This window comes from Coregonus clupeaformis, chromosome 13 (assembly GCF_020615455.1).
Source record: "Coregonus clupeaformis isolate EN_2021a chromosome 13, ASM2061545v1, whole genome shotgun sequence".
NCBI lineage: Eukaryota > Metazoa > Chordata > Actinopteri > Salmoniformes > Salmonidae > Coregonus > Coregonus clupeaformis.
Window position 1 is genome coordinate 20211350 of NC_059204.1, and position 26099 is coordinate 20237448.

Genomic DNA, 26099 nt, shown 5'->3' on the forward strand with positions numbered 1-26099 from the left:
GGAAGGTAAAGCTTGGTCGCAAATGGGTCTTCCAAATGGACAATGACCCCAAGCATACTTCCAAAGTTGTGGCAAAATGGCTTAAGGACAACTAAGTCAAGGTATTGGAGTGGCCATCACAAAGCCCTGACCTCAATCCTATAGAAAAGGTGTGGGCAGAACTGAAAATGCATGTGCGAGCAAGGAGACCTACAAACCTGACTCAGTTACACCAGCTCTGTCAGGAGGAATGGGCCAAAATTCACCCAACTTATTGTGGGAAGCTTGTGGAAGGCTACCCGAAACGTTTGACCCAAGTTAAACAATTTAAAGGCAATGCTACCAAATACTAATTGAGTATGTAAACTTCTGATCCACTAGGAATGTGATGAAAGAAATAAAAGCTGAAATAAATCATTCTCTCTACTATTATTCTGACATTTCACATTCTTAAAATAAAGTGGTGATCCTAACTGACCTAAGACAGGGAATTTTTACTAGGATTAAATGTCAGGAATTGTGAAAACCTGAGTTTAAATGTATTTGGCTAAGGTGTATGTAAACTTTCGACTTTATGTGTGCCAAAGCGAAATCACATTCATTTGTAATACAGACACCTGAAGTACTTGGGGTTATCCTGAAGTCCTGGTGTTATGAATAATGCATTGAATCATGGTAATTGTGAAACAGAGACATGGACAACTGTATATTATTCAATTAATGTCAGTACATAAGCATAATATTTGGATGAGAAATGCAGACGTCTGTGTCATTCAAACATGTCAGCTCTAGACTCCTCAAATACTGTACATTGGTATTTCTACTGTGCTATACAACAACAGCACTACAATACTCCACGACGAGTAAACACTGTTTGTCAAAGGTACATTTCTTCTGAGGTGTGACACTTTAGATAGGCTTTGAAATCAATATAAATGAAAGCTGAGGAAGTATTTTTTTAAACCGTCAATGCTTTTTGTCAGGGTCCCTTGTTGGCACAGCTGGGAGAGAGATGTGGTCACTGTTGGTTAGAGTCAGCACTACTTTGAATGTGGGACACCTCTAATACAGGTATGAGGAGCTGGAAGGAATCCTGGATGTACGATGCACTGTTGGAAGCCTAAAGAAGACGAGATACATACAGCACATAGATACATAAACAATGCACCACATTTGTAAATCTCTCACACACAAACACACATTGTTATGATTCAGCTTTCAGACAGAATTAAGAGGATGTGATATGCAGCAATGTACGATAATGAATTAGAAACAAACCTCCAAAAATACTCCCGTTATGAGTGGATTGAGGACATCTCCCTTTTCATTAGACTGCAAAACAAAATGTTTTGGTCTTATTAGTCTCTGGATTCAGTGAACTAGGAATATTCTACACCTGTTAAAGGGATACTTACAGATTTTGGCAAAGAAGCCCTTTATCTACTTCCCCAGAGTCAGCTGAACTCACTCATGGATACCAGTTTTATGTCTCTGCATCCAGTATGAAGGAAGAGAGGTAGTTTTGTGAGCCAATGCTAACTAGTGTTAGCACAATGACTCCAAGTCTATGGTATCTACTAGCATGCTTGAAAAAGAAAAGGAGAGCCTCACACTCTAGGAGCTCAGATGCAATAATTTTATAACCAACGTTTCAACAGTCTTCATCAGGATATAATGAAAACACTGCGGGTCACAAATTTATATACTTTGAAAGGACACACATAGGTGTCTGTAATCATGGCCAGGTGTGGCTTGATTTTATTGGTTGATTTACAGATATAAATAGAACATATTTTAAAAAAACAGACTTCCACTCATTGCACTAACGCTAGTTTGAGACAGATCAAAATGTACTGGGGGGGTCCAACTCAAGGTGTCATAAAAAAAAGAACCCCCCCAAAGTTACAAATATTTTCACATGACCCTCCCCTCGTATTGTAAAATAAATTGAACACCCTCCCCCCTCATAGAATTAACTTAAAATAATGTTTACGACCACAAATAACAATAACTGTAGAGATCCTGTGTTTATAAACGTGGATATCGACTTTGCCACTTCAGCATGCTTTTGTGGCACAGTCGATGCCACGCAGGGCAACGGGTCAGAAGGTTGAGGGTTCGTTGACCACCACTGACAAGCTCACTCTCCCTGCCTGTTTCATTACACTACAATCAGAGACTGCTGCAGACAATGATCAGCTAGGGGGAAATCAGATTTTTTAAGGTTCTATGCCATTTATAATTATATAAAATATATTAAACACATTTTCCACCAACAGGTTTCTGTGCCGATGCACCACACAACCAATAAACAAAGCATACTGACTTTGGGCACTTAAATATCATGGTTTGCGTTTTCAACCAGAAAATATATCCCTCCCTACCCAGCAGGCTTACCCAGTATCGAAGGCTTGGCTTGACAATCTCCTGACGTCATTAAACTTTTTGGTGTTTTGTAACAGATGTCTCTTTCCATTCATCAATTGGCCGCTGCACAGTTTGGATTGATTCATTGATTGATTTTATTTGTCAGTTTAAAAAATACATATATACAGAAATATTTTTTTAAGTGACCGGGATTGCACAATAAAGTCGGGGGCTTATTTCCATTGTGGTCCCTATTTTTTTTACATAAATACATATATAATTACATAGATACAGACACATTACAGAGATAGAGACAAAGAAATGCTCAACCTCCAGATGAGTATGAGGGGGAGTTTAAGTACAATTCTTACAAGCTTGTTTGGCGGGTAGCTTATTCTTTAGACGTTTGGGGCTGCCGGTGAACCATGATGTGCAGGCATAATCAAAGTGGGTCTTTAGGTTTCCATCTAATTGGTGACAGATTTTCATGTGAATATTCAAAAATCTTCATAAAAACAATATGCCATTTCAGAGTTTCCATTAGGAAAATATGGCGCCGGCCAACATGACAGGGAACATTTTAAATTTACCGGACATTTGAGAAATGTAATGGAAATCCATATGCATTCAGATCCAACCTGCGCCATCAATAAATGAGGTATGTTGGCCAAATGAGCCACATTTACGTGTCTTTAAAAACTGCCTATAACAAATTACAAAAACACTATTCCTTGTGTTTCGATGTGTAGCATATGCAAAACCTTATAGCTACTTTCCAAAAACAATAATTGTCCACCTCACAGGTCAGCTGTCAGAGATTTGAGCACTAAATGTATCAGGGCATTGCATGCAAAGGCCTATAGGCTTAGGTGTCCACACCATACCAATCCTTCACAAACGTTTCTAAAGTTTATTAGGGCGATATCAAAAGTTGGTCAAGCCATTGTTTATAGGGAAAATACGAGCAGAAGAACGAATGTAAACCTGGGAAAAACGCACTAACCTCCCCTGTGCACCCCCCAAAAAACACACAACCCTTCCCAAAGCAAAAAATAAAGTTTGAGAACCCTCTCCTATTTTGAACCACCCCTCCCCCCAGTAAAATTTCCCTCAGCAAATTCCTTCAAACTGCACAAAGAGACATAAAAAAAATTGTATCCATGGGTTCATCTGACTCTGGGGAAGTAGATCAAGGGCTTCATTGCCAAAATCCAGCAGTTTCCCTTTAAGATTGATTTACACTCCTCTCTTTGGGTCTAATTAACTATAGGCATCTCCATTAGAATCATTCATGTCAGGATTGCAATAATTACCCTGCAACTGCTTATTAAATGAATTGACACTCTTAAGTAGGGTTAATTACTTTTATCCCTTTCATACTAAAGACGTTTTTCTGCCAACTTAACCAATACCATAAAGGTATTGCCGGTATCAAAGCTGAAACTTGTATTTCGCCAAACAACCTAGTTATCATTTCGGTAAAGTTCTGCCTACAGCTTAGTATGAAACATAGCTGCAATGCTGAGGTGGCATTGGCACGCACTAGGCTCTTAAACTCTTGATGGTTGCTAGTCAGCGCCCCGTTACCGTCCTCCTGGCAGTTCTAAACTTTGCAAGGCATGTCACTTCGCATAGCCCACTACTAATGATTACTGTGGGAATAAATATCACTGAATGACGAAAATATTGGAATAAAGTAGGCTAATGCAATTTTAGGCATGTATCAAACTGTTGCTTACTGAAACTCCCAAAGTCATCCAATCCTTGTAATACATTTGTAGCAAATAAGAGCGTCTGCTAAATGACTAAAATGTAAATGTAAATGTGTGTGGCAGCCTGGTCTCATAGACTACACATAACACAGTAAACATAAATCCATGATATCCAGTTTAGTATGATATGTTACATTTGGTATGGTTACATTAGAAATAAGGTTACTTAAGGCAAAAACAAAAGTAGGGTGGTTGGTCAGGGTGGATGGGTGTGAGTATAATGCAAACGTCTAGCAACCCAAAGGTTGCGAGTTCGAAAGTCATTACGGACAACTTTAGCATTTTAGGTAATTAGCAACTTTTCAACTACTTACTACTTTAAGCTACTTTGCAACTACTTAGCAGGTTAGCTAACCCTCCCCCTAACCATTTTAGCTAACCCTTCCCCTTAACCTTTAACATAACTCCTAAACTTAATCCTAACTCCTAACCTAGCTAACGTTAGCCAGCTAGCTAATGTTAGCCACCTAGCTAGAATTCTTAACATATTGTACGTTTAGCAAATTTTTTACATTTAATACAATTGTAATTCGTAACATATCATACAAAATGGGTGATGGACATCCACAAATGAATAGATACCATATGTAACATATCATACTAAACGGAGTGTCTCAGATTTACGTACTGAATAATTTGATAAATGTATAAGTGTAAGATACATTTTTAAGTGTAAGATTTTTGTTTTCACTGCATCTCTGTTTGGATATTGGTTAGGCTACAATTAGGCTGGGGAAATGTTAGCTAAGTTGAGGTGAGTGCTGCTCATGATCATCTTGTCTAGTTGGTTCATTTTGTTAGAACATTTTGACATGTTATGTAGTTTAACAAGTGGATTATTTTGCTAGCAGTCGTTTAGTAGCCTAGGCCTACTCCCGACCAAAAGCCTGTGACTTCACTGACTTGTTTTAACCCTAATTGCGCCTGAAAATTGCTCTGAATAAGAGCGTCTACTAAATGACTAAAATGTCAGTGTAAAAATGTTGTTTAATAATCAATCAATGTGATTTTATTTAACTGAATTTCCGTCTGTATAGGCTATTTGGTTAATCAGTTGGGCAAATAATTGGAGGCCGTATAGCGCATCTATCTATTTGTTTGCTCATCTATCACTTATCAGAAACATTTAGCATGCAATAATGTAGCCTAAATCAAGAGCAGGCCTATTACTTTGCTCAATCACGTATCGGCAATTCCAAAAGGAGATTGTGAAATATGAACACGAGACGCACATGCGTTAGAAAATATAGATTGCTATTATTTTCTATCGATATCTTGAAGATAAGACCCTATGCCTGCTCCCTAACAAAGTGGAGTGAGGGTAAGAAAGAGATTAAACGTGGATCAAAAAAGCATAGGCTTGGGCTCTGTTTCAAAATATCACTTTCTTTGCGGTTCCACACGTTCCTGTGTTAAGTTGTGTGGGAAAGATATTATTTGTATTTTATTCTGTTATATTCCATTATATTCTTACTATAATATACACTGAGTATACCAAACATTAGGAACACCTTCCTAACATTGAGTTGTCCTCTCCCCTCTTTTGCCCTCAGAACAGCCTCAATTCGTTGGGGCATGGACTCTACAAGGTGTCAAAAGCGTTCCACAGGAAGGCTGGCCCATGTTGACTCCAATGCTTCCCACAGTGGTGTCAAGTTGGCTGGATGTCCTTTGGGTGGTGGACCATTCTTGATACACACGGGAAACTGCTGAGTGTGAAACCCAGCAGCTTTGCAGTTCTTGACACAAACCGCTGCGCCTGGCACCTACTACCATACCCCATTCAAAGGCACTTAAATATTTTGTCTTTCCCATTCACCCTCTGAATGGCACACATACACAATCCATGTCTCAATTGTCTCAAGGCTTAAAAATAATTATTTAACCTGTCTCCTCCCCGTCATTGATTGAAGTGGATTTAACAAGTGACATCAATAAGGGATCATTGCTTTCACCTGGATTCACCTGATCAGTCTGTCATGTTAAGAGCAGGTGTTCTTAATGTTTTGTATACTCAGTGTATGTGTGTTGACTGATCGGGTAGGTGTGTCTTGTCTGTTTAATCAATAAAATAACAAACTATTGATTTCATTTGGATGGCTATTCTATTCTTTTGAAAATACATTTTATTAGTCTTATGTTTCTTTGGACCTGCCTAAACAAAGTAATAATGGATATCTTTTTGATGGTGATTATTCTTAATGGATTTATTAATATAGACGCCTACCCACATCTGCACACCACTACTACCACTCGTCCCCGGCATGCCGGCATAAAAGGCGCATGCAGGCAAGAATGTGGTAAAAATGGGCCTGTTTGTAAGAGGGTCATATAAACATTGCCCTGTTTTTTTTACAGGCAAAATACCGTAAATCCTATGTGAAAGCAGTATTTGTGAAACTGAAAAGACAGTTTATAAATTTTCATAGTGATGCAGTACAAATAAGTTCCATGATGAAAAGTTACGTTGTGTAAGAACATGAATACTAACATCTGAAGCTGAGTTCTGTGAATGTGGCTTTGAAGAGTGTAAGCTTAGTGACAGGCTAAATATACTTTGTGATATAGTTTGTATAGAATCATTATCTTACCCCTATTGTAGTTAAACAGGAGGTGAACTTCTTGGAAAGTAGTGATATCTCTTTACACAAAACAATTGTTATTCTGTAAGGGGAGTACAAAATGTTGAGTTAGAGCACAATCACATACTAGGATATGACAACAATGAGGGTATCAATACACACACGTTATATCTGAAGGTTAGGGAGGTGTGAACCAGAGCTATATCTATGACTAGTAATAGAACTCTCTGTAGATGGCTGATGGAACTTACTGCGAGAGGATTTTGGCCTGCTCCAAATTGGTGACCTCCTGGCTGGTACAGAACAGGATCATCTCGGCCACTTTGTGGAACTGCTCTATGGATCTGGCTGTTAGCTCAGCCAGGCTTCTGATCGCTGACGAGTGGACATCCTGAGAGGAATCAACAACACTCAAATCAGTAGTTACAACAGAAATGAGTAAAGCTCCATTCCAATAGTCACAATGTCATTTTTGTTTTTCATACCTCAACAGTATAGATTTTTTCCACTTCCTCTTCATTCCTTTCTTCTTCCTTTATGGGTTTGGTCATTTGGGCAATCTGGTCACGTGCATTCTTACTTGCCTGATGAGGGTTTGCAGAGAGAAAATTGGTTAGAGATTAGTGATCTACCATGCAGAAAAAGCAAAGTGAAGTAGTGCTCAGTCCTTTCACAACTCAGTCCTACCAAAACTCTCCAGAAAATGGCAACAAACACTGCTATATTATTGGACCGCTAGCATGAGACCACAAGATCACTGGCTTGAAATTCAATCAAGACAGAAATGTATTGTGCCAACCTTGCCAAGTTTGTCAGCTGTTGTGGATATGTGTAGTCCATCAAGGGCCTCTGTTAATTCCCTCAGAAACTCAGCACCATTTTCATCTGAAAATAAAATATGAATAAACAAAATGTATTGCTTTTGCTCACTGTATTTATCACAGAAACATACCGCCATCTTTCCCTAAAACAAGATAACAATTGATGTTTTTCAGTTGGCTTATCACCCACAGAAAAAGAAAATCATACACCAAAAGTATTTTGTTTCTGTTGTGAGTACAGTGGCGACCCGTCACTAAGCCCCACCTGTTTAAGAAAAGTCCTCTCACTGTCAATTGTGTTTTTATTCAGCAAACTTAACATGTGTAAATATTTGTATGAACATAACAAGATTCAACAACTGAGACATAAACTGAACAAGTTCCACAGACATGTGACTAACAGAAATTGAATAATGTGTCCCTGAACAAAGGGGGGGGTCAAAATCAAAAGTAACAGTCAGTATCTGGTGTGGCCACCAGCTGCATTAAGTACTGCAGTGCATCTCCTCATGGACTGCACCAGATTTGCCAGTTCTTGCTGTGAGATGTTACCCAGTCTTCTATCAAGGCACCTGCAAGTTCCCTGACATTTCTGGGGGGAATGGCCCTGGCCCTCACCCTCCGATCCAACAGGTCCCAGACGTGCTCAATGGGATTGAGATCCGGGCTCTTCGCTGGCCATGGCAGAACACTGACATTCCTGTCTTGCAGGAAATCACGCACAGAACAAGCAGTATGGCTGGTGGCATTGTCATGCTGGAGGGTCATGTCAGGATGAGCCTGCAGGAAGGGTACCACATGAGGGAGGAGGATGTCTTCCCTGTAACGCACAGCGTTGAGATTGCCTGCAATGACAACAAGCTCAGTCCGATGATGCTGTGACACACCGCCCCAGACCATGATGGACCCTCCACCTCCAAATCGATCCCGCTCCAGAGTACAGGCCTCGGTGTAACGCTCATTCCTTGGACGATAATAACGAATCCGACCATCACCCCTGGTGAGACAAAACCGTGACTCGTTATTGAAGAGCACTTTTTGCCAGTCCTGTCTGGTCCAGGGACGGTAGGTTTGTGCCCATAGGCGACGTTGTTGCCAGGGACGTCTGGTGAGGACCTGCCTTACAACAGGCCTACAAGCCCTCAGTCCAGTCTGAGCACTGATGGAGGGATTGTGCTTTCCTGGTGTAACTCGGGCAGTTGTTGTTGCCATCCTGTACCTGTCCCGCAGGTGTGATGTTCGGATGTACCGATCTTGTGCAGGTGTTGTTACATGTGGTCTGCCACTGCGAGGACGATCAGCTGTCCGTCCTGTCTCCCTGTAGCGCTGTCTTAGGCGTCTCTGGGGCGGCAGGTAGCTTAGTGGTTAAGAGCGTTGTGCCAGTAACCGAAAGGTCGCTGGTTCTAATCCCCGAGCCGACTAGGTGAAAAAGTCGATGTGCCCTTGAGCAAGGCACTTAACCCTAATTGCTCCTGTAAGTCACTCTGGATAAGAGCGTCTGCTAAATGACTTAAATGTAAAATGTCTCACAGTACGGACATTGCAATTTATTGCCCTGGCCACATCTGCAGTCCTCATGCCTAAGGCACGTTCACGCAGATGAGCAGGGACCCTGAGCATCTTTCTTTTGGTGTTTTTCAGAGTCGGTAGAAAGGCCTCTTTAGTGTCCTAAGTTTTCATAACTGTGACCTTAATTGCCTACTGTCTGAAAGCTGTTCGTGTCTTAACGACTGTTCCACAGGTGCATGTTCATTAATTGTTCATGGTTCATTGAACAAGCATGGGAAACAGTGTTTAAACCCTTTACAATGAAGATCTGTGAAGTTATTTTGATTTTTACAAATTATCTTTGAAAGACAGGGTCCTGAAAAAGGGACGTTTCTTTTTTTGCTGATTTTTGTATTTTTTTTGCCACAACCAGGTAACAACTTTCAAATGTCTTTATCGTGGTACTTAATCTGAATTAGACCTACAGTAGCCTAGGTTAAAACAACCCAAGCTAAGTTTATCACTGACTCCAACCACAAATAGCCTATGTCTCTCAAATATGATATCAAATCAAATCAAATCAAATTTTATTGGTCACATGCGCCGAATACAACAGGTGCAGACATTACAGTGAAATGCTTACTTACAGCCCTTAACCAACAGTGCATTTATTTTAAACAAAAAAGTAAGAATAAAAAAACTACAAAAAAAGTGTTGAGAAAAAAAGAGCAGAAGTAAAATAAAGTGACAGTAGGGAGGCTATATATACAGGGGGGTACCGTTGCAGAGTCAATGTGCGGGGGCACCGGCTAGTTGAGGTAGTTGAGGTAATATGTACATGTGGGTAGAGTTAAAGTGACTATGCATAAATACTTAACAGAGTAGCAGCAGCGTAAAAAGGATGGGGTGGGGGGGCAGTGCAAATAGTCCGGGTAGCCATGATTAGCTGTTCAGGAGTCTTATGGCTTGGGGGTAGAAGCTGTTGAGAAGTCTTTTGGACCTAGACTTGGCACTCCGGTACCGCTTGCCGTGCGGTAGCAGAGAGAACAGTCTATGACTAGGGTGGCTGGAGTCTTTGACAATTTTGAGGGCGTTCCTCTGACACCGCCTGGTATAGAGGTCCTGGATGGCAGGAAGCTTTGCCCCAGTGATGTACTGGGCCGTACGCACTACCCTCTGTAGTGCCTTGCGGTCAGAGGCCAAGCAGTTGCCATACCAGGCGGTGATGCAACCAGTCAGGATGCTCTCGATGGTGCAGCTGTAGAATTTTTGAGGATCTGAGGACCCATGCCAAATCTTTTTAGTCTCCTGAGGGGGAATAGGCTTTGTCGTGCCCTCTTCACGACTGTCTTGGTGTGTTTGGACCATGATAGTTCGTTGGTGATGTGGACACCAAGGAACTTGAAGCTCTCAACCTGTTCCACTACAGCCCCGTCGATGAGAATGGGGGCGTGCTCAGTCCTCTTTTTTTTCCTGTAGTCCACAATCATCTCCTTTGTCTTGGTCACGTTGAGGGAGAGGTTGTTGTCCTGGCACCACACGGCCAGATCTCTGACCTCCTCCCTATAGGCTGTCTCATCGTTGTCGGTGATCAGGCCTACCACTGTTGTGTCGTCGGCAAACTTAATGATGGTGTTGGAGTCGTGCCTGGCCATGCAGTCATGGGTGAACAGAGAGTACAGGGAGGGGACTGAGCACGCACCCCTGAGGGGCCCCCGTGTTGAGGATCAGTGTGGCAGATGTGTTGTTACCTACCCTTACCACCTGGGGGCGGCCCGTCAGGAAGTCCAGGATCCAGTTGCAGAGGGAGGTGTTTAGTCCCAGGATCCTTAGCTTAGTGATGAGCTTAGAGGGCACTATGGTGTTGAATGCTGAGCTGTAGTCAATGAATAGCATTCTCACGTAGGTGTTCCTCTTGTCCAGGTGGGAAAGGGCAGTGTGGAGTGCGATAGAGATTGCATCATCTGTGGATCTGTTGGGGCGGTATGCAAATTGGAGTGGGTCTAGGGTTTCTGGGATTATGCTGTTGATGTGAGCCATGACCAGTCTTTCAAAGCACTTCATGGCTACAGACGTCAGTGCTACGGGTCGGTAGTCATTTAGGCAGGTTATCTTAAGAGTTCTTGGGCACGGGGACTATGGTGGTCTGCTTGAAACATGTTGGTATTACAGACTCAGTCAGGGACATGTTGAAAATGTCAGTGAAGACACTTGCCAGTTGGTCAGCACATGCTCGGAGTACACGTCCTGGTAATCCGTCTGGCCCTGCGGCCTTGTGAATGTTGACCTGCTTAAAAGTCTTACTCACATCGGCTACGGAGAGCGTGATCACATAGTCATCCAGAACAGCTGGTGCTCTCATGCATGCTTCAGTGTTGCTTGCCTCGAGCGAGCATAGAAGTGGTTTAGCTCGTCTGGTAGGCTTGTGTCACTGGGCAGCTCGCGGCTGTGCTTCCCTTTGTAGTCTGTAATAGTTTTCAAGCCCTGCCACATCCGACGAGCGTCAGAGCCAGTGTAGTATGATTCAATCTTAGACCTGTATTGACTCTTTGCCTGTTTGATGGTTCGTCGGAGGTCATAGCGGGATTTCTTATAAGCGTCCGGGTTAGAGTCCCGTTCCTTGAAAGCGGCAGCTCTACTCTTTAGCTCAGTGCGGATGTTTCCTGTAATCCATGGCTTCTGGTTGGGGTATGTACGTACGGTCACTGTGGGGACGACATCATCGATGCACTTATTGATGAAGCCAGTGACTGATGTGGTGTACTCCTCAATGCTGTCTGAAGAATCCCCGGAACATGTTCCAGTCTGTGCTAGCAAAACAGTCCTGTAGCTTAGCATCTGCGTCATCTGACCACTTTTTTATTAACCGAATCACTGGTGCTTCCTGCTTCAGTTTTTGCTTATAAGCAGGAATCAGGAGGATAGAGTTATGGTCAGATTTGCCAAATGGAGGGCGAGGGAGAGCTTTGTATGCGTCTCTGTGTGTGGAGTAAAGGTGGTCTAGAGTTTTTTTCCCTCTGGTTGCACATTTAACATGCTGGTAGAAATTAGGTAGAACGGATTTAAGTTTCCCTGCATTAAAGTCCCCGGCCACTAGGAGCGCTGCATCTGGATGATATACACTACCAGTCAAAAGTTTGGACACGCCTACTCATTCCAGTGTTTTTTTTTTATTTGTACTATTTTTTACATTGTGGAGTGGTGGTGAGGACAACATAGCTATGGAGTAGCACATATGGAATCATGTAGTAAACAAGAAAGTGTTAAACAAATCAAAATATATTTTGTGTTTGGGATTCTTCAGGTGGCCACCCTTTGCCTTGATGACAGCTTTGCGCACTCTTGGCATTCTCTCAACCAGCTTCACCTGGAATGCTTTTACAACAGTCTTGAAGGAGTTCCCACATATGCTGAGCAAGTGCTGGCTGCTTTTCCTTCACTCTGCGGTCCGACTCATCCCAAACCATCTCAATTGGGTTGAGGTCGGGGGATTGTGGAGGCCAGGTCATCTGATGCAGCACTCCATCACTCTCCTTCTTGGTAAAATAGCCCTTACACAGCCTGGAGGTGTGTTGGGTCATTATCCTGTTGAAAAACAAATGATAGTCCCTCAAAGCCCAAACCAGATGGGATGGCGTATCGCTGTAGAATGCTGTGGTAGCCATGCTGGTTAAGTGTGCCTTGAATTCTAAATAAATCAGACAGTGTCACCAGCAGAACACCCCCACACCATAACACCACCTCCTCCATGCTTTACGGTGGGAAATGCACATGCGGAGATCATCCGTTCACCCACATCGCGTCTCACAAAGACACGGCGGTTGGAACCAAAAATCTCAAATTTGGACTCCAGACCAAAGGACAAATTTCTCGCGATTCTTGGCCCAAGCAGGTTTCTTATTATTATTGATTTAGTAGTGGTTTCTTTGCAGAAATTCGACCATGAAGGCCTGATTTACACAGTCTCCTCTGAACAGTTGATGTTTGTGTCTGTTACTTGAACTCTGTGAAGAAGCATTTATTTGGGCTGCAATTTCTGAGGCTGGTAACTCTAATGAACTTATCCTATGCAGCAGAGGTAACTCTGGGTCTTCCATTCCTGTGGCGGTCCTTATGAGAGCCAGTTTCATCATAGCGCTTGATGGTTTTTGCGACTGCACTTGAATGCACCGTATGAAAAATGTATGCACTCACTAACTGAAAGTTGCTCTGGATAAGAGCGTCTGCTAAATGACTAAAATGTAAATGTAAATGTAGCAAAATATATATATTGCCTGTTTTGCATGTTATTTTGGCATTAATTCTTGTTACAAATCAGTTTGCAAACAAAAATTATAATAATTGAGTTAATAAAGCCGCATACTCTCTTTCTTGAGTAACAGCTCCAAAAGCAGGTGTTTCAGCCTAACTCAGTGCTTTCTGTGGTGGAGGGGCAGCCAGCGAAAGCACAGAGCGTAGGTATTGGTAATGTTCTCTAGTTGCACCGTGATTGGCTCAGTGTTCGGTCACTCATGGGGACACTACGTCACTGCATAATCTACAGGGAGAGCTTGGCCCTTGGGTGCTGCTATAGATTTACAATACAGGTGCCCGTCCAAGAAGGCTCAAGGTCATTGGCCACAAATAAAATGTCAAATCACGTTATATCTACCATATTTTTTCAGTAATAGTCCCATGTAATTCCAGTTGATATTGCGAATGTTGTTTTGTTTGCGCAATGCACTGTCTGTTGGTCGGTATAGTGGTAACTGGATGCTCGTGATTGTATTTTAATTCCTTTTTAGACCACATAGGCCTAATAAAATACTTCAAATGTTAGGCTAACCGCGTCGCTCTCTCTCGCTCTCCGTGTGGTGACTTACAGAAGAGTAAAGTTAAGGCCTCAACATCTTGCTGAATTGATCTGAACTAACATCTGAATCTGTCTGTGTCCATTTTGAAAGTGCTGAATCAAGGCCTACCTCGTTTGCTTGCACTTGCTTATACTTAGAGTTAAGTGTTAATGATGAAAGAACAAACATTATGAATTTACTGAACATACATTTTATAATGTTTGTGTATGGTTCAAAAGTAACAACTCATGTCGACATTCATTATTATTGAAGGAGAATGCGGTTCTTATCGAGTTACACAAATCCACAAGGAGTCAGTAGAAACCATATTTATTTAAGAAGTCAGCCATATCAGCTATGGTTTTTAAAAAGTCAGTAAATGAGGATGAATGAACTGTTTCGCCGCCAGACTCCGCTGATAGCCAGGTGTAGCGGTGGTAAAGATTCAGTCCAATTCCATGGTGCTGATAGGAAAGCTCCGCTGTTGGGACAGCTTTATGTAGGCCCTAACAGTTTGTGGGCACTGTTTGTCACCGTTATAGTGCTATTAATGTATAGTTTAATGTTTTGTAGTGGCTTTGCTGGCATCCATCAAAAAAAAATTGGTTGAGTTTGCCCCACCAAGATTTACATGCTAAAATAACCACTGTTTTGAGTACTAAAAGACTGTAAATGTAACATTGTGATAGTAGACTTTATGTGACTGTTCTGTGACAGTAGGCTACCTTTCTTTTCTTCCACCTCCTCGTCGTCAAACTCTACCAGAGAGAAGGGTTCCTTGATGAGCTTCAGGTCCTCTTTGAGTTGGGCCAGCTCCTCTCCAGACAGAGTGGTCAGAACAGACTTCACCTACACCACACAACACAACAGACAACTGATTCAGTCATAGATAAGATCTACTAAAACGGGTAGGCAACTAGATTCAGCAGCAGGTCGATTTTTGTCGGAGCGAATGGTCAGGGGGCCGGAAAATAATAGAATAATTGGTACATCGCAAATTGATTACAACTAAGCCCAAAAAGAGATTGTATTTAAAAATAACAATCATTTCATATTTATGGGAATACTTGGGAACAGATTTCCTAAATTAAACTCAATTTTGGAACAGATTTCCTAAATTAAACTCAATTTTAGCTGAATTCCTGGTGATTTTAGAGTCTTTTTTGATCTGTTGCTGACCCCTGTACTAAAAGGAGCTAAAATATCTCAAGAGGTTGCCATGGTTGTAGGTTCTCCATTTACAAGTGTGCAAAAAGTTGTTTTAATATCAAGTGAAGGCTGTGCACAATCAATAATGTTTTGAGAGGCTGTTTACTTGTTTCTTTGTACAAGGTAAGAAATGTGGAACTTGCCCAGTATTACCTTTGACTCACTCTCCCTGGAGAGAATCTCCAGAGCTTCCAAGTGGGCTAGGCCCTGGAATTCATCAAACAGCATTCCGTAATGGGCCTTCTTTTCCGTGTCGGAGGAAAACTCCTCGGCTGTTTGCTGCTCCTCTCGCTCCTTGGCCTCCCGTAAGACCTTCAGCCAAAACAAAATCCTCATTCAATCTTGGTCAGAAAGCTTTCCAGCACAAATAAGGTGTAAGCACAACACTGGAGGTGGCTTCTCTAACATCCATTCACCTGAGAAAGAGTGTTAGTCTTGATCATGAGACCCTTTGTTTTCTTGAACCCTGGATCTCCCTCTGCTATGACATCCATGGTCTTCTTGCCTATGAACTCCAGGGCATCCAAACCTCCTGTTAGGACCGTTTTCCCCTGGAATATAATAATAATAATAATATGCCATTTAGCAGACGCTTTTATCCAAAGCGACTTACAGTCATGTGTGCATACATTTTTACGTATGGGTGGTCCCGGGGATCGAACCCACTACCCTGGCGTTACAAGCGCCATGCTCTACCAATTGAGCTACAGAGGACTATAGACCATAGATATTTAAGTCAGTAACCAAGTCACTTTTGCCCATAAACAACATATGATAATGGTAATCGTCAAAAAAGCAGAGAAGCATTGTTTCTTACAGTGCTTTGAACAACACTGCTGAGGGATGAGAACATTCCCATGGCGCTTCCCATGGCCGATGCTCCATCTCCTTCCCCTTTATCAGTCTCATTACTGGGTTCACCTAGAAGTAATATACATGTCAGACATCAACCTAATGTGCATAGTTACAACAGTGATGACTCATGTTGATCATGTTGATGACCCGTGTGTGCCATCATTACCCTCTTGTTTGTCCTCCTCTCTAATCTGTGCAGACAGCTCTGTGGGGCTGGGGATTCCCAGTGAAGTCTCTGCCTTCTCAATAGCCTGGGTGATCCCTTGGCCTTAGAATGAAACGAAAGGAATACATTTATTTTTAGATCTTTTAAAGTTTACATATGCTGACTGAAAGGGCAGACATATTGTTTCACAAAAAAACACATTTAACATGACACCATAATGAGAACACAAAAGGGCTATTACTCAGACAGAGACAAACCAAAAACTCTGACATCAAAATATGTCCATCCATTTTTTGATCTCCTCACCTACAGTGGCCACAGTGGCTGAGGCCGTTGACATGATGGACTTTCCCCAGCTCCCCCAGTAGCCCCATCCTCCCTGGGATACTGTCAACTCACTGGATGCCTGGAGGAGAGCGAGAGATGGAGAGAAAACATTTGTACCGGACTCTACCGTTTGGACAGTGGGGAAAAAAAGTACCAGTCAGCCACCAATTGTGCAAGTTCTCCCAATTAAAAAGATGAGAGAGGCCTGTAATTTTCATCATAGGTACACGTCAAATATGACAGACAAAATGAGAAAAAAAATATCCAGAAAATCACATTGTAGGATTTTTTATGAATTTATTTGCAAATTATGGTGGAAAATAAGTATTTGGTCAATAACAAAAGTTTCTCAATACTTTGTTATATACCCTTTGTTGAATATGACACAGGTCAAACGTTTTCTGTAAGTCTTCACAAGGTTTTCACACACTGTTGCTGGTATTTTGGCCCATTCCTCCATGCAGATCTCCTCTAGAGCAGTGATGTTTTGGGGCTGTCGCTGGGCAACACGGACTTTCAACTCCCTCCAAAGATTTTCTATGGGGTTGAGATCTGGAGACTGGCTAGGCCACTCCAGGACCTTGAAATGCTTCTTACAAAGCCACTCCTTCGTTGCCCGGGCGGTGTGTTTGGGATCATTGTCATGCTGAAAGACCCAGCCACGTTTCCTCTTCAATGCCCTTGCTGATGGAAGGAGGTTTTCACTCAAAATCTCACGATACATGGCCCCATTCATTCTTTCCTTTACATGGATCAGTCGTCCTGGTCCCTTTGCAGAAAAACAGCCCCAAAGCATGATGTTTCCACCCCCATGCTTCTCAGTAGGTATGATGTTCTTTGGATGCAACTCAGCATTCTTTGTCCTCCAAACACAACGAGTTGAGTTTTTACCAAAAAGTTCTATTTTCGTTTCATCTGACATTCTCCCAATCCTCTTCTGGATCATCCAAATGCACTCTAGCAAACTTCAGACGGGCCTGGACATGTACTGGCTTAAGCAGGGGGACACGTCTGGCACTGCAGGATTTGAGTCCCTGGCGGCGTAGTGTGTTACTGATGGTAGGCTTTGTTACTTTGGTCCCAGCTCTCTGCAGGTCATTCACTAGGTCCCCCCGTGTGGTTCTGGGATTTTTGCTCACCGTTCTTGTGATCATTTTGACCCCACGGGATGAGATCTTGCGTGGAGCCCCAGATCGAGGGAGATTATCAGTGGTCTTGTATGTCTTCCATTTCCTAATAATTGCTCCCACAGTTGATTTCTTCAAACCAAGCTGCTTACCTATTGCAGATTCAGTCTTCCCAGCCTGGTGCAGGTCTACAATTTTGTTTCTGGTGTCCTTTGACAGCTCTTTGGTCTTGGCCATAGTGGAGTTTGGAGTGTGACTGTTTGAGGTTGTGGACAGGTGTCTTTTATACTGATAACAAGTTCAAACAGGTGCCATTAATACAGGTAACGAGTGGAGGACAGAGGAGCCTCTTAAAGAAGAAGTTACAGGTCTGTGAGAGCCAGAAATCTTGCTTGTTTGTAGGTGACCAAATACTTATTTTCCACCATAATTTGCAAATAAATTCATAAAAAATCCTACAATGTGATTTTCTGGAATTTTTTCTCTCAATTTGTCTGTCATAGTTTACGTGTACCTATGATGAAAATTACAGGCCTCTCTCATCCTTTTAAGTGGGAGAACTTGCACAATTGGTGGCTGACTAAATACTTTTTTTCCCCACTGTATATGTACCCACTGACTCTTGAAGAATACAATTTATAAATGCCTCATGAGCTTAGTTGCATACCATCAGAACCCAAAATGTTACCTTGTTTTACTCCAATGTTTCTAAGCAAAGTAAATGTTAACAAACACTGTATAGCCTCAAAACATGTTTAAAACTATAATTCTGATATCATGGATGGTCAGTCCCTGCATCCATAGCTCTGTCTATAAATTTGAGAGTTCACATTTCTCCAGCTCCATCCCTCAGAATTTTACCAAAACAGTGGTGGGAACACGCTTTGTTATTGTTTCAACTGCTGATTGGCCTTTTAAGGTTAGAAGTGAAGCTTGTTGAATCTTTCACCCAGCTGTATCACAGCATGTCTTACCTTGCCTGGCTCTTCCTCTACTTTGGATTTCTCCTCCTGAGTCTCCTGGACTTGAACTGGAGGTTTTGGCTCTGGTCTCTTCCTGGTCTTCCTTCCCTTCCTGGTCGGGGCGACATCTGTGGAGTTATCTGTGGTGCTGTCTCCAGTTGGTGTCTTTGGAGCGCTGTCTGGTGTCTGTTGAGCACTGTCTGGTAGTGTCACAGGGGAGGGTTGCTGCAGTGGTGCCTCTGTCTCTGCCACCTCTGAACTCCCAACAGGGTCACTGGGGGCTTCGCTGTCCGACATCTTAACACATACCTTTTGTTATTTGATGAAAATAAAATAAGAACATAATGTGTATAATGGCAACTAAAAACAGTTTTAAAAAGGACATTCTATCCAATCATTAGCTGGAGGTAGAGGTCCCTTGCCATATTGACAAGGCATAGGCTATTCTTGCAGATTTAGTTTACCTAGCTAGCTAGATTAGCTCAATTACAGATTAGGGACTGATACACTAAGATAACAGTTGTCTGAGCCAAACGTAAAATGCCAAGGTAGGCAGTGTAACATAAAACACCAGTGACAGCACATTAAAGTGGAAGTAATTATACACTCCCAGGAAGAACATTATGATTTTTTTCCTTCTTTTTTTCTGACAAGCCAGCACTTAGATATGGTAATTTTCACATTCTCATAAATTCATAGAATGTTTGGGAATTACATATAGTAAGGCATTTGTGAAAATTCTATAGCAATATAGAGTGGGAAAGCTGCCCTGCGTTTGGAAAATTAATAGACACTGCAGTAAATAAAACCTAATAAAATAAAAACATCTGTCTACGCAGACCGGTGCGCCATAACCAATCAGAGGTACAGTTGGCCTGTATGCAAAATAGCCATTTGCCACACGGGCCTGCCATCATTCACTTTGAACAGCGCGACTTTAGAGCATTAGAACGCATTCGCCAAAAGCCACAAAATACACCTGAACGGATTTTAAAAATATGTGTACTGAACTAAAATATAAACGCAACACAAAGTGTTGGTCCCATATTTCATGAGCTGGAATAAAAGATCCCAGAAATGTTCCATACGCACAAAAAGCTTATTTCTCTCAAATGTTGTGCACAAATGTGTTTACATCCCTGTTAATGAGCATTTCTCCTTTGCCAAGATAATAAATCCATCTGACAGGTGTGGCATATCAAGAAGCTGATTAAACCGCATGATCATTACACAAGTGCACATTGTGCTGGGGACAATAAAAGGCCACTTACATTTGCAGTTTTGTCACAACACAATGCCACAGAAGTCTCAAGTTTTGAGGGCCTGTGCAATTGGTATGCTGACTGCAGGAATGTCCACCAGAGCTTTTGCCAGATTATTTAGTGTTAATTTGTCTACCATATACTGCCTCCCCATCGTTGTTTTAGAGAATATGGCAGTACTCCAACCGGCCTCACAACTACAGATCACGTGTAACCACGCCAGCCCAGGACCTCCATATCCAGCTTCTTCACTGAGACCAGCCACCCAGACAGGTGATGAAACTGTGGGTTTGCACAACCTGTCATGAATAGTCTCAAGGAAGCTCATCTGCGTGCTCGTCTTCACCAGGGTCTTGATCTGACTGCAGTTCGGCATCATAACCGACTTCAGTGGGAAAATGCTCACCTTCAATGGCCACTGGCACGCTGGAGAAGTGTGCTCTTCACCAATGAATCCCGGTTTCAACTGTATCGGGCAGATGGTAGACAGCCTGTATGGCATCGTGTGGGCGAGCAGTTTGCTGATGTCAACGTTGTGAGCAGAGTGCCCCATGGTGACGGTGGGGTTATGATATGGGCAGGCGGGCGGGCATCAGCTACGGACAACAAACAATTGCATTTTAATCGATGGCAATTTGAATGCAGAGATACCATGACGAGATCCTGAGGTCCATTGTCGTGCCATTCATCCGCCGCCATCACCTCATGTTTGAGCATGATAATGCACGGCCCCCATGTCGCAAGGATCTGTACACAATTCCTGGAAACTGAAAATGTCCCAGTTCTTCCATGGCATGCATACTCAGACATGTCACCCATTGACAATGTTTGATATGCTCTGGATCGACCTGTACAATAGCATGTTCCAATTCCCGCCAATATCTAGCAACTTCGCACAGCCATTGAAGAGTGGGACAACATTCCACAGGCCACAACCAAAAGCCTGATCAGCTCTATGCGAAGGAGATGTAGCGCTACATGAGGCAAATTGTGGTCACACCAGATACTGACTGGTTTTCTGATCCACGCCCCTGGTTTTTTTTAAGGTATCCTTGACCAACAGATGCCTATCCGTATTCCCAGTCATGTGAAATCCATAGATTAGGGCCTAATTTATTTATTTCAGTTGACTGATTTCCTGATATGAACTGTAACTCAGTAAAATCGTAGAAATTGCATGTTGCGTTTATATTTTTGATCAGTGTAAATACCACGGGAGTCCTCTTACATTTGGGAACATCACAGTCCTATCGATCAAACAACCATGAAAAGGTAGGCTCTCTCTCCCTCAGTTGCCCATGCACGTCATCAACAAGATTATCAACTATTGCTAGCAGAGCGAGATGAGCTAAAATCTGAGGGAACAATATATAAACCCTCTCAAACTTTTTCAGATAGTTGGCCGTCAAACTTGCACTGATAACCGATGGGGAATAGTAACCTGCTCGTCCCTGCTTGTGAAGGAAATTGTCAAGGAAGCGAGTTTGTGTTTATACAGGACCTCCCGCCTCCACCTACAGTCAACCAATCATGGCAATTCGGAGCTATATGGAGCCCTCCGCATTGTTACATTTACGAGGCGCACCGCGATGCGGTATGGAGTGCAATTTGGCCTCCGAGAGGCTTCCCAATTGCGTCACACCCTCCATACCGAGCCCTTACAAAAAAAGATTGCAGTATTGAAACTACAGTAAAAGTGCATTAACTGCAGTTGACTGTGCTATTTTGGACGCAGTAATTGCAGAATAACTGCAGTGTACTACAGTTGAACTGCAGTTATACTTCACTGTAACTGCAGTTACACTACAAAAGTACTGCAGTAAAAGAAAGTGCTCTTTTGGATGCAGTATTTGTAGCGTACTGCAGTTATACTGCACTCTAACTGCAGTTGTGTGTATATATTTTTTCGTAAGGGCGCCCTCGACCACATTTTCAGATTAAGCATAAATTGGTTTTAACTCTGTTGCATATCTCACTGGTTTCTTCCATGCACTGTGCTCTCCTGACGCCAAATAATCAACACTTCTTAATATTAATTCAATGGATTGTGGTCAGTAAACCAATGGAATATGGTGTTAGGTAATTGCATACCTCCTGTTAATAATATTTATAAAAATGTATTACAAGTGCATAACTAGATGGTCATTTTCCATGAAGAAATATTTTTGGGAAAAGTATTTTTTATCATAATTTTGTTGCAATGTTTTCATAAACCATGTACAATATTTGATTGGCCTATTGATGATGTTAGTCACATTACTGCTAAATAATGAGAGTTTGTCATGCTGCGCGCACTGTGCAGTTTCAAAATAATCCAAAAGGTGGCAGCCTAGACCACAAATTAATGTTTTGCATGAAATAATGTTATGGTTACTGCAATATAGCAGGATTGGGATTTTAGGCTGCCATCCTTTGGATTATGTTGGAATTGAGTAAACTCAGTTTAGCAGTAGGCTTGTATTATAACTGTAGAGTGGGGGACATATACAACTTTTGCTGATAATATGTACAAACTCAGCAACCAAACAGACTTGAAAATCATAATTTTATAGTATTTGTGGTAATAAATCACAGATTCCAAGGTAAATTAGCTACAGGGCAATATTTCTACCCATTTAATTACACAAAAACAAATATACCCCCTCCAACCCCCCTCTTCCCCTGAGGACCCTGACAAAGTTTGTGGGTTTTACTGTAGTGACAACACTTTTACACACATGTACATACCAGCATAAAATCCTTTCGCCAACTAAATATTCACAATGTTTGCGAGTTATATTACACAGTAATAGGATGATAGTCCATCCATGCAGATTAGAAATTAATCAAAATGATACTGTAAGTAAAAAATCCCAACTCTTTGTGTGTGTGTTGCGTTACAACAGTAAAAGAAAGCTACTTTCCTGTTGAGGGTAGCATCAATCTATATCACCTATTTGTCAGCTGTGCAAACCTGTCTATGATTTCACTCTTTTCCAAGGGTGTTAACTATATCTTTGTCAATTGTCAAGACAGCCTGGTGATGCATTCTATCTTGGGTCATTGTTCTCCTAAGCCAGGTATGTAGACATCTTAATGCACTGAAAGATCTCTCACAGCTGCTAACTGGGATGGTCAGCGCAACCTGTATGATTGCCTTCAGTGATGGGAACATATCAGGGTCTAACAGTTTATACACACAGGACATGCCAGAAGTGGCATCTTGCTTTCTTTTTTTGAGGTAATGTTTAGCAACAACTACTTCCTCTGGCTTGAGAGGAATATGATACATGTTTGTCTTGTGTGGGCCTCCCCTCTCTCTGTCCTGTCTGCTCCTTTCTCTCACTCGCTCCCCTCTTTTCCTTGCTGTCTGAAGTTCTGCTTTTCCTGAATCCCCTATATTATTACAGAGATTGAATAGTATCAGTACTGTGGCAATATGGAGTATTCTGAACATACACACACACACACACACACAGAGCGAAAGAGAGAGAGGAGCAATATGAAGAACAGGAGAACAGTCAAATAATGTTTACCTGAATTCAGCTAAAGGTAAAATATGGGATCATTTCTGTTCCTTAATGATAATAGCAGTTCACTCAATCTTAAACCTGATGAACGTTTAACTGTCTTAACTTATCACTAACCACAATACCTGTGTTCTCTCTCTCTCTCTCTCTGTTCTCCTGTACACTCCTCTGTCTGTCCTGTGTGGGCCTATGTCTCTCTATGTAGATGCAGAATAATATCAGTGCATTTCCAATTGTGGGCAAAAGACGCGGGCTGAGCCAAAATCATTCGAGGCTAAAAGCCCGGGTCTGATGACGTCAATGGTTCAAATTCAACATAGCTAGCTATCTAGCAAAGCGATTCACATTTCTTGCTAGCTAACCAAATGACACCTGAATCTTTAGCTGTAGCCACCGAAAAATGATGAGGGGAAAAAGTCGGTCACTCACCCACTCCTCCAATGACAAGACATCCTCCCAGCAGCTAACGTTAGGCTCCTTGTTTTAGCTTGCTAAATAAATAAATAAATAGCTACATAAATAGATCCGCTAGCCTAGGGGTGACAAACTCAATCTGCAAAAGGGCCATATTGAAAACGAATTCGAGGGCCAGACATAGTCTATTTGTTTTAATTAAAAAAACGTGCATCTGCGACCCAAACTGGCTATTGTCTTATTAGAAACAAATATGGCCCTTTATAATGTCCACTTTATAATGCTGTATATAGCATTTTAACATGTTTAAACAAAGAGATACATATTTGTCCAGCCTTTGCTGCTATGTTTGCAGATGTGCATAATATGCTGCGACGCTAATGAAAAAATATTTAACTCCAAACAAAAACGTAGCTATAAGTTGTTGTAACATTTGAACTTAAAACATCTTTTTCATTTTTTTGCAATGCATGGATCACCGACGCGGTTAATTGCAGCACTGCTGTATGGTGCACTCAAAATGTATTGTAGTTGAGTAGCCAGCCTAGGCTACTGTTCAAATGTTGCTGTAATAGGCCTACATGTTTCTCCTTTGCATGGTGTTTTGTTGCAGGTTTAGTTTTTTGGCTATTCATTGTCAAGCTTTAAAAACCAAAGCCATACTGCAACATTTTAGTAGCCTAACTAGGACTGTGGCATGTGTCTGTACACTTTCCCTCGGCTGCCCGCTGTAAACCGGGGACACATGAAAGCAGCGCAATTGAAGTTGAATTCACTAATACAAGCGCATCAGGCTATAATTTCATAAAGTAGATGACTCAACTGTTGACTCATTTATACTCGCTTGTGTGTCCTATTCGGCCCGCGGGCCTTGTGTTTGCCATGGTCGCTAACCTATTAGCCACGTTAAGACTGACTTGTGATAATTGCCTTTTCTAGTTTCATTGTAGACATTCCCTGCCTTAGTCACAGTTGTCAATTTTTGTTAAAAATACCGAGTCATTGAAACTGAAACAGTGCATCCCGAATAGGTGGAGGCAGAAAACAATGTACCAGGCAAGCTGTGATTTAGAACCTGATAGCAATATTTGTTGGACTACCAAGAAATGTATTGGTTAATTATATGAATCATGCATTGAACTGCATCCATCTATTCTGCCAACAATGCCTTACTGTACGTCATGGAATTCTGAGTCAAATAGAACATATTTTTAAAACCTCGTATGAAGTTAGTTTTGAAGCATAAACTGGGAATTTTATATTTTTACTGATATTATGATTGTCTGTTCGTTTCATATCTGCAAAGTAGCTAAAACGCTGTCAGTTCCACTTTAATGGCTAGACATTGCACGTTCCCTTAGCTAGCTGTTAGCTTACTAGCTAACGTTAGCTAGCTAGCCTGCTTTTATCCAATATTGCTACCATTTCTTCTAGAAAGGTGATAGATAACTCTACAAAAGAAGTTACATTGTTTAGATAAAGGTTACAAACCTAGCAATTGTATCCGAAATTTCGTATAATATTCTTGATTTTATTATTTATCTTGCAAGGTCTTGCGCGACTAGCCACGTCACACGACGATTTGTTTGGGTTGAGGGTTTCCTCTACTAGTCGCGTGAATTTACTGTACAAAACAGTACACACCGCCACCTGCTGAGCTGGAGTGAAAAAACATTCCCCAGTTGCGTTTATTAGTATATTAGGGCCAAAATCAAAACCAAAGAAAGTGCCTAGGTAACTAGAGATAACAACTTGCAATAGAATGAACATTGTAAATGTAAATCAGCATACTGTACTTTGAACTTCCACGTTGGTCTATCTATGCAGATTCTGACTACCATACATACAGTGCCTTCAGAAAGTATTCACAGCCCTTGAGTGCTAGGGTAACCACATGTCCCTGTTGCGGGACAGTCCCTCATTTTGGCCCTTAGTTCCGTGTCCCGTAACTAAACAATAATGTTCCGCTTTTATCAACAAATTCAAACACTACTAATTTAGGAAAACAAAGTTGATTTGTCCCGTATTTCAGTCAGACATTACAAATAGTCTCTTGCAGTCACGTTGCGCTTATGAAAATATATCTACTGGTGATGTTAAACACTTCTCAAATCATTGTTGAGATCTGATATTCTGCGCAGCGCAAGAGGAGACATAGGCCAATATCATAGGCAACCAACTTTTATCAAATCCTTTCAGGCTAAATTCCAGCTAAACTTGAAGAGAGGCCAGTTAGGTGTAACTACTTACAAAATGAGTGCTTCTGATGAAGAGGTACAAAAGTAGCCTAATTAAATGGCCGCATTAGACTAAATGCATATTCCCATGAAACTGATTGAGATCAAATGATTTGGATGCGATGAGGCCAACATGTATTCACGTAGGCTACACTGTCCCGCAAAATCACTGTGTTGGGTATTTTAAATG

At 41.8% G+C, this 26099-nt stretch overlaps 1 protein-coding gene across 3 annotated transcripts; it reads right to left on the reverse strand.

Moving 5' to 3' along the window:
• Nucleotides 1–672: 672 nt before the first annotated feature.
• On the reverse strand, nt 673–25263 carry fam114a2 (family with sequence similarity 114 member A2). Of its 3 annotated transcripts, none has more exons than XM_041894008.1 (14): nt 25164–25263; nt 18500–18784; nt 16378–16477; nt 16072–16173; nt 15868–15971; nt 15467–15601; nt 15204–15362; nt 14567–14690; nt 7500–7585; nt 7186–7284; nt 6952–7091; nt 6710–6782; nt 1258–1311; nt 673–1099 (listed from the first exon to the last, which is right to left on the reverse strand). In XM_041894008.1, exons 2-14 carry the CDS (start codon nt 18782–18784, stop codon nt 998–1000), a joined length of 1563 nt encoding a protein of 520 aa, XP_041749942.1. In that variant the 5' UTR covers nt 25164–25263; the 3' UTR covers nt 673–997. The 3 variants fall into 3 exon arrangements, with proteins under 3 accessions (XP_041749942.1, XP_041749940.1, XP_041749941.1); XM_041894006.1 differs by having other exon boundaries at nt 18500–18796; XM_041894007.1 differs by lacking the exon at nt 25164–25263 and adding an exon at nt 23688–23716 and having other exon boundaries at nt 18500–18796.
• Between the last annotated feature and the right edge of the window lie 836 nt (nt 25264–26099).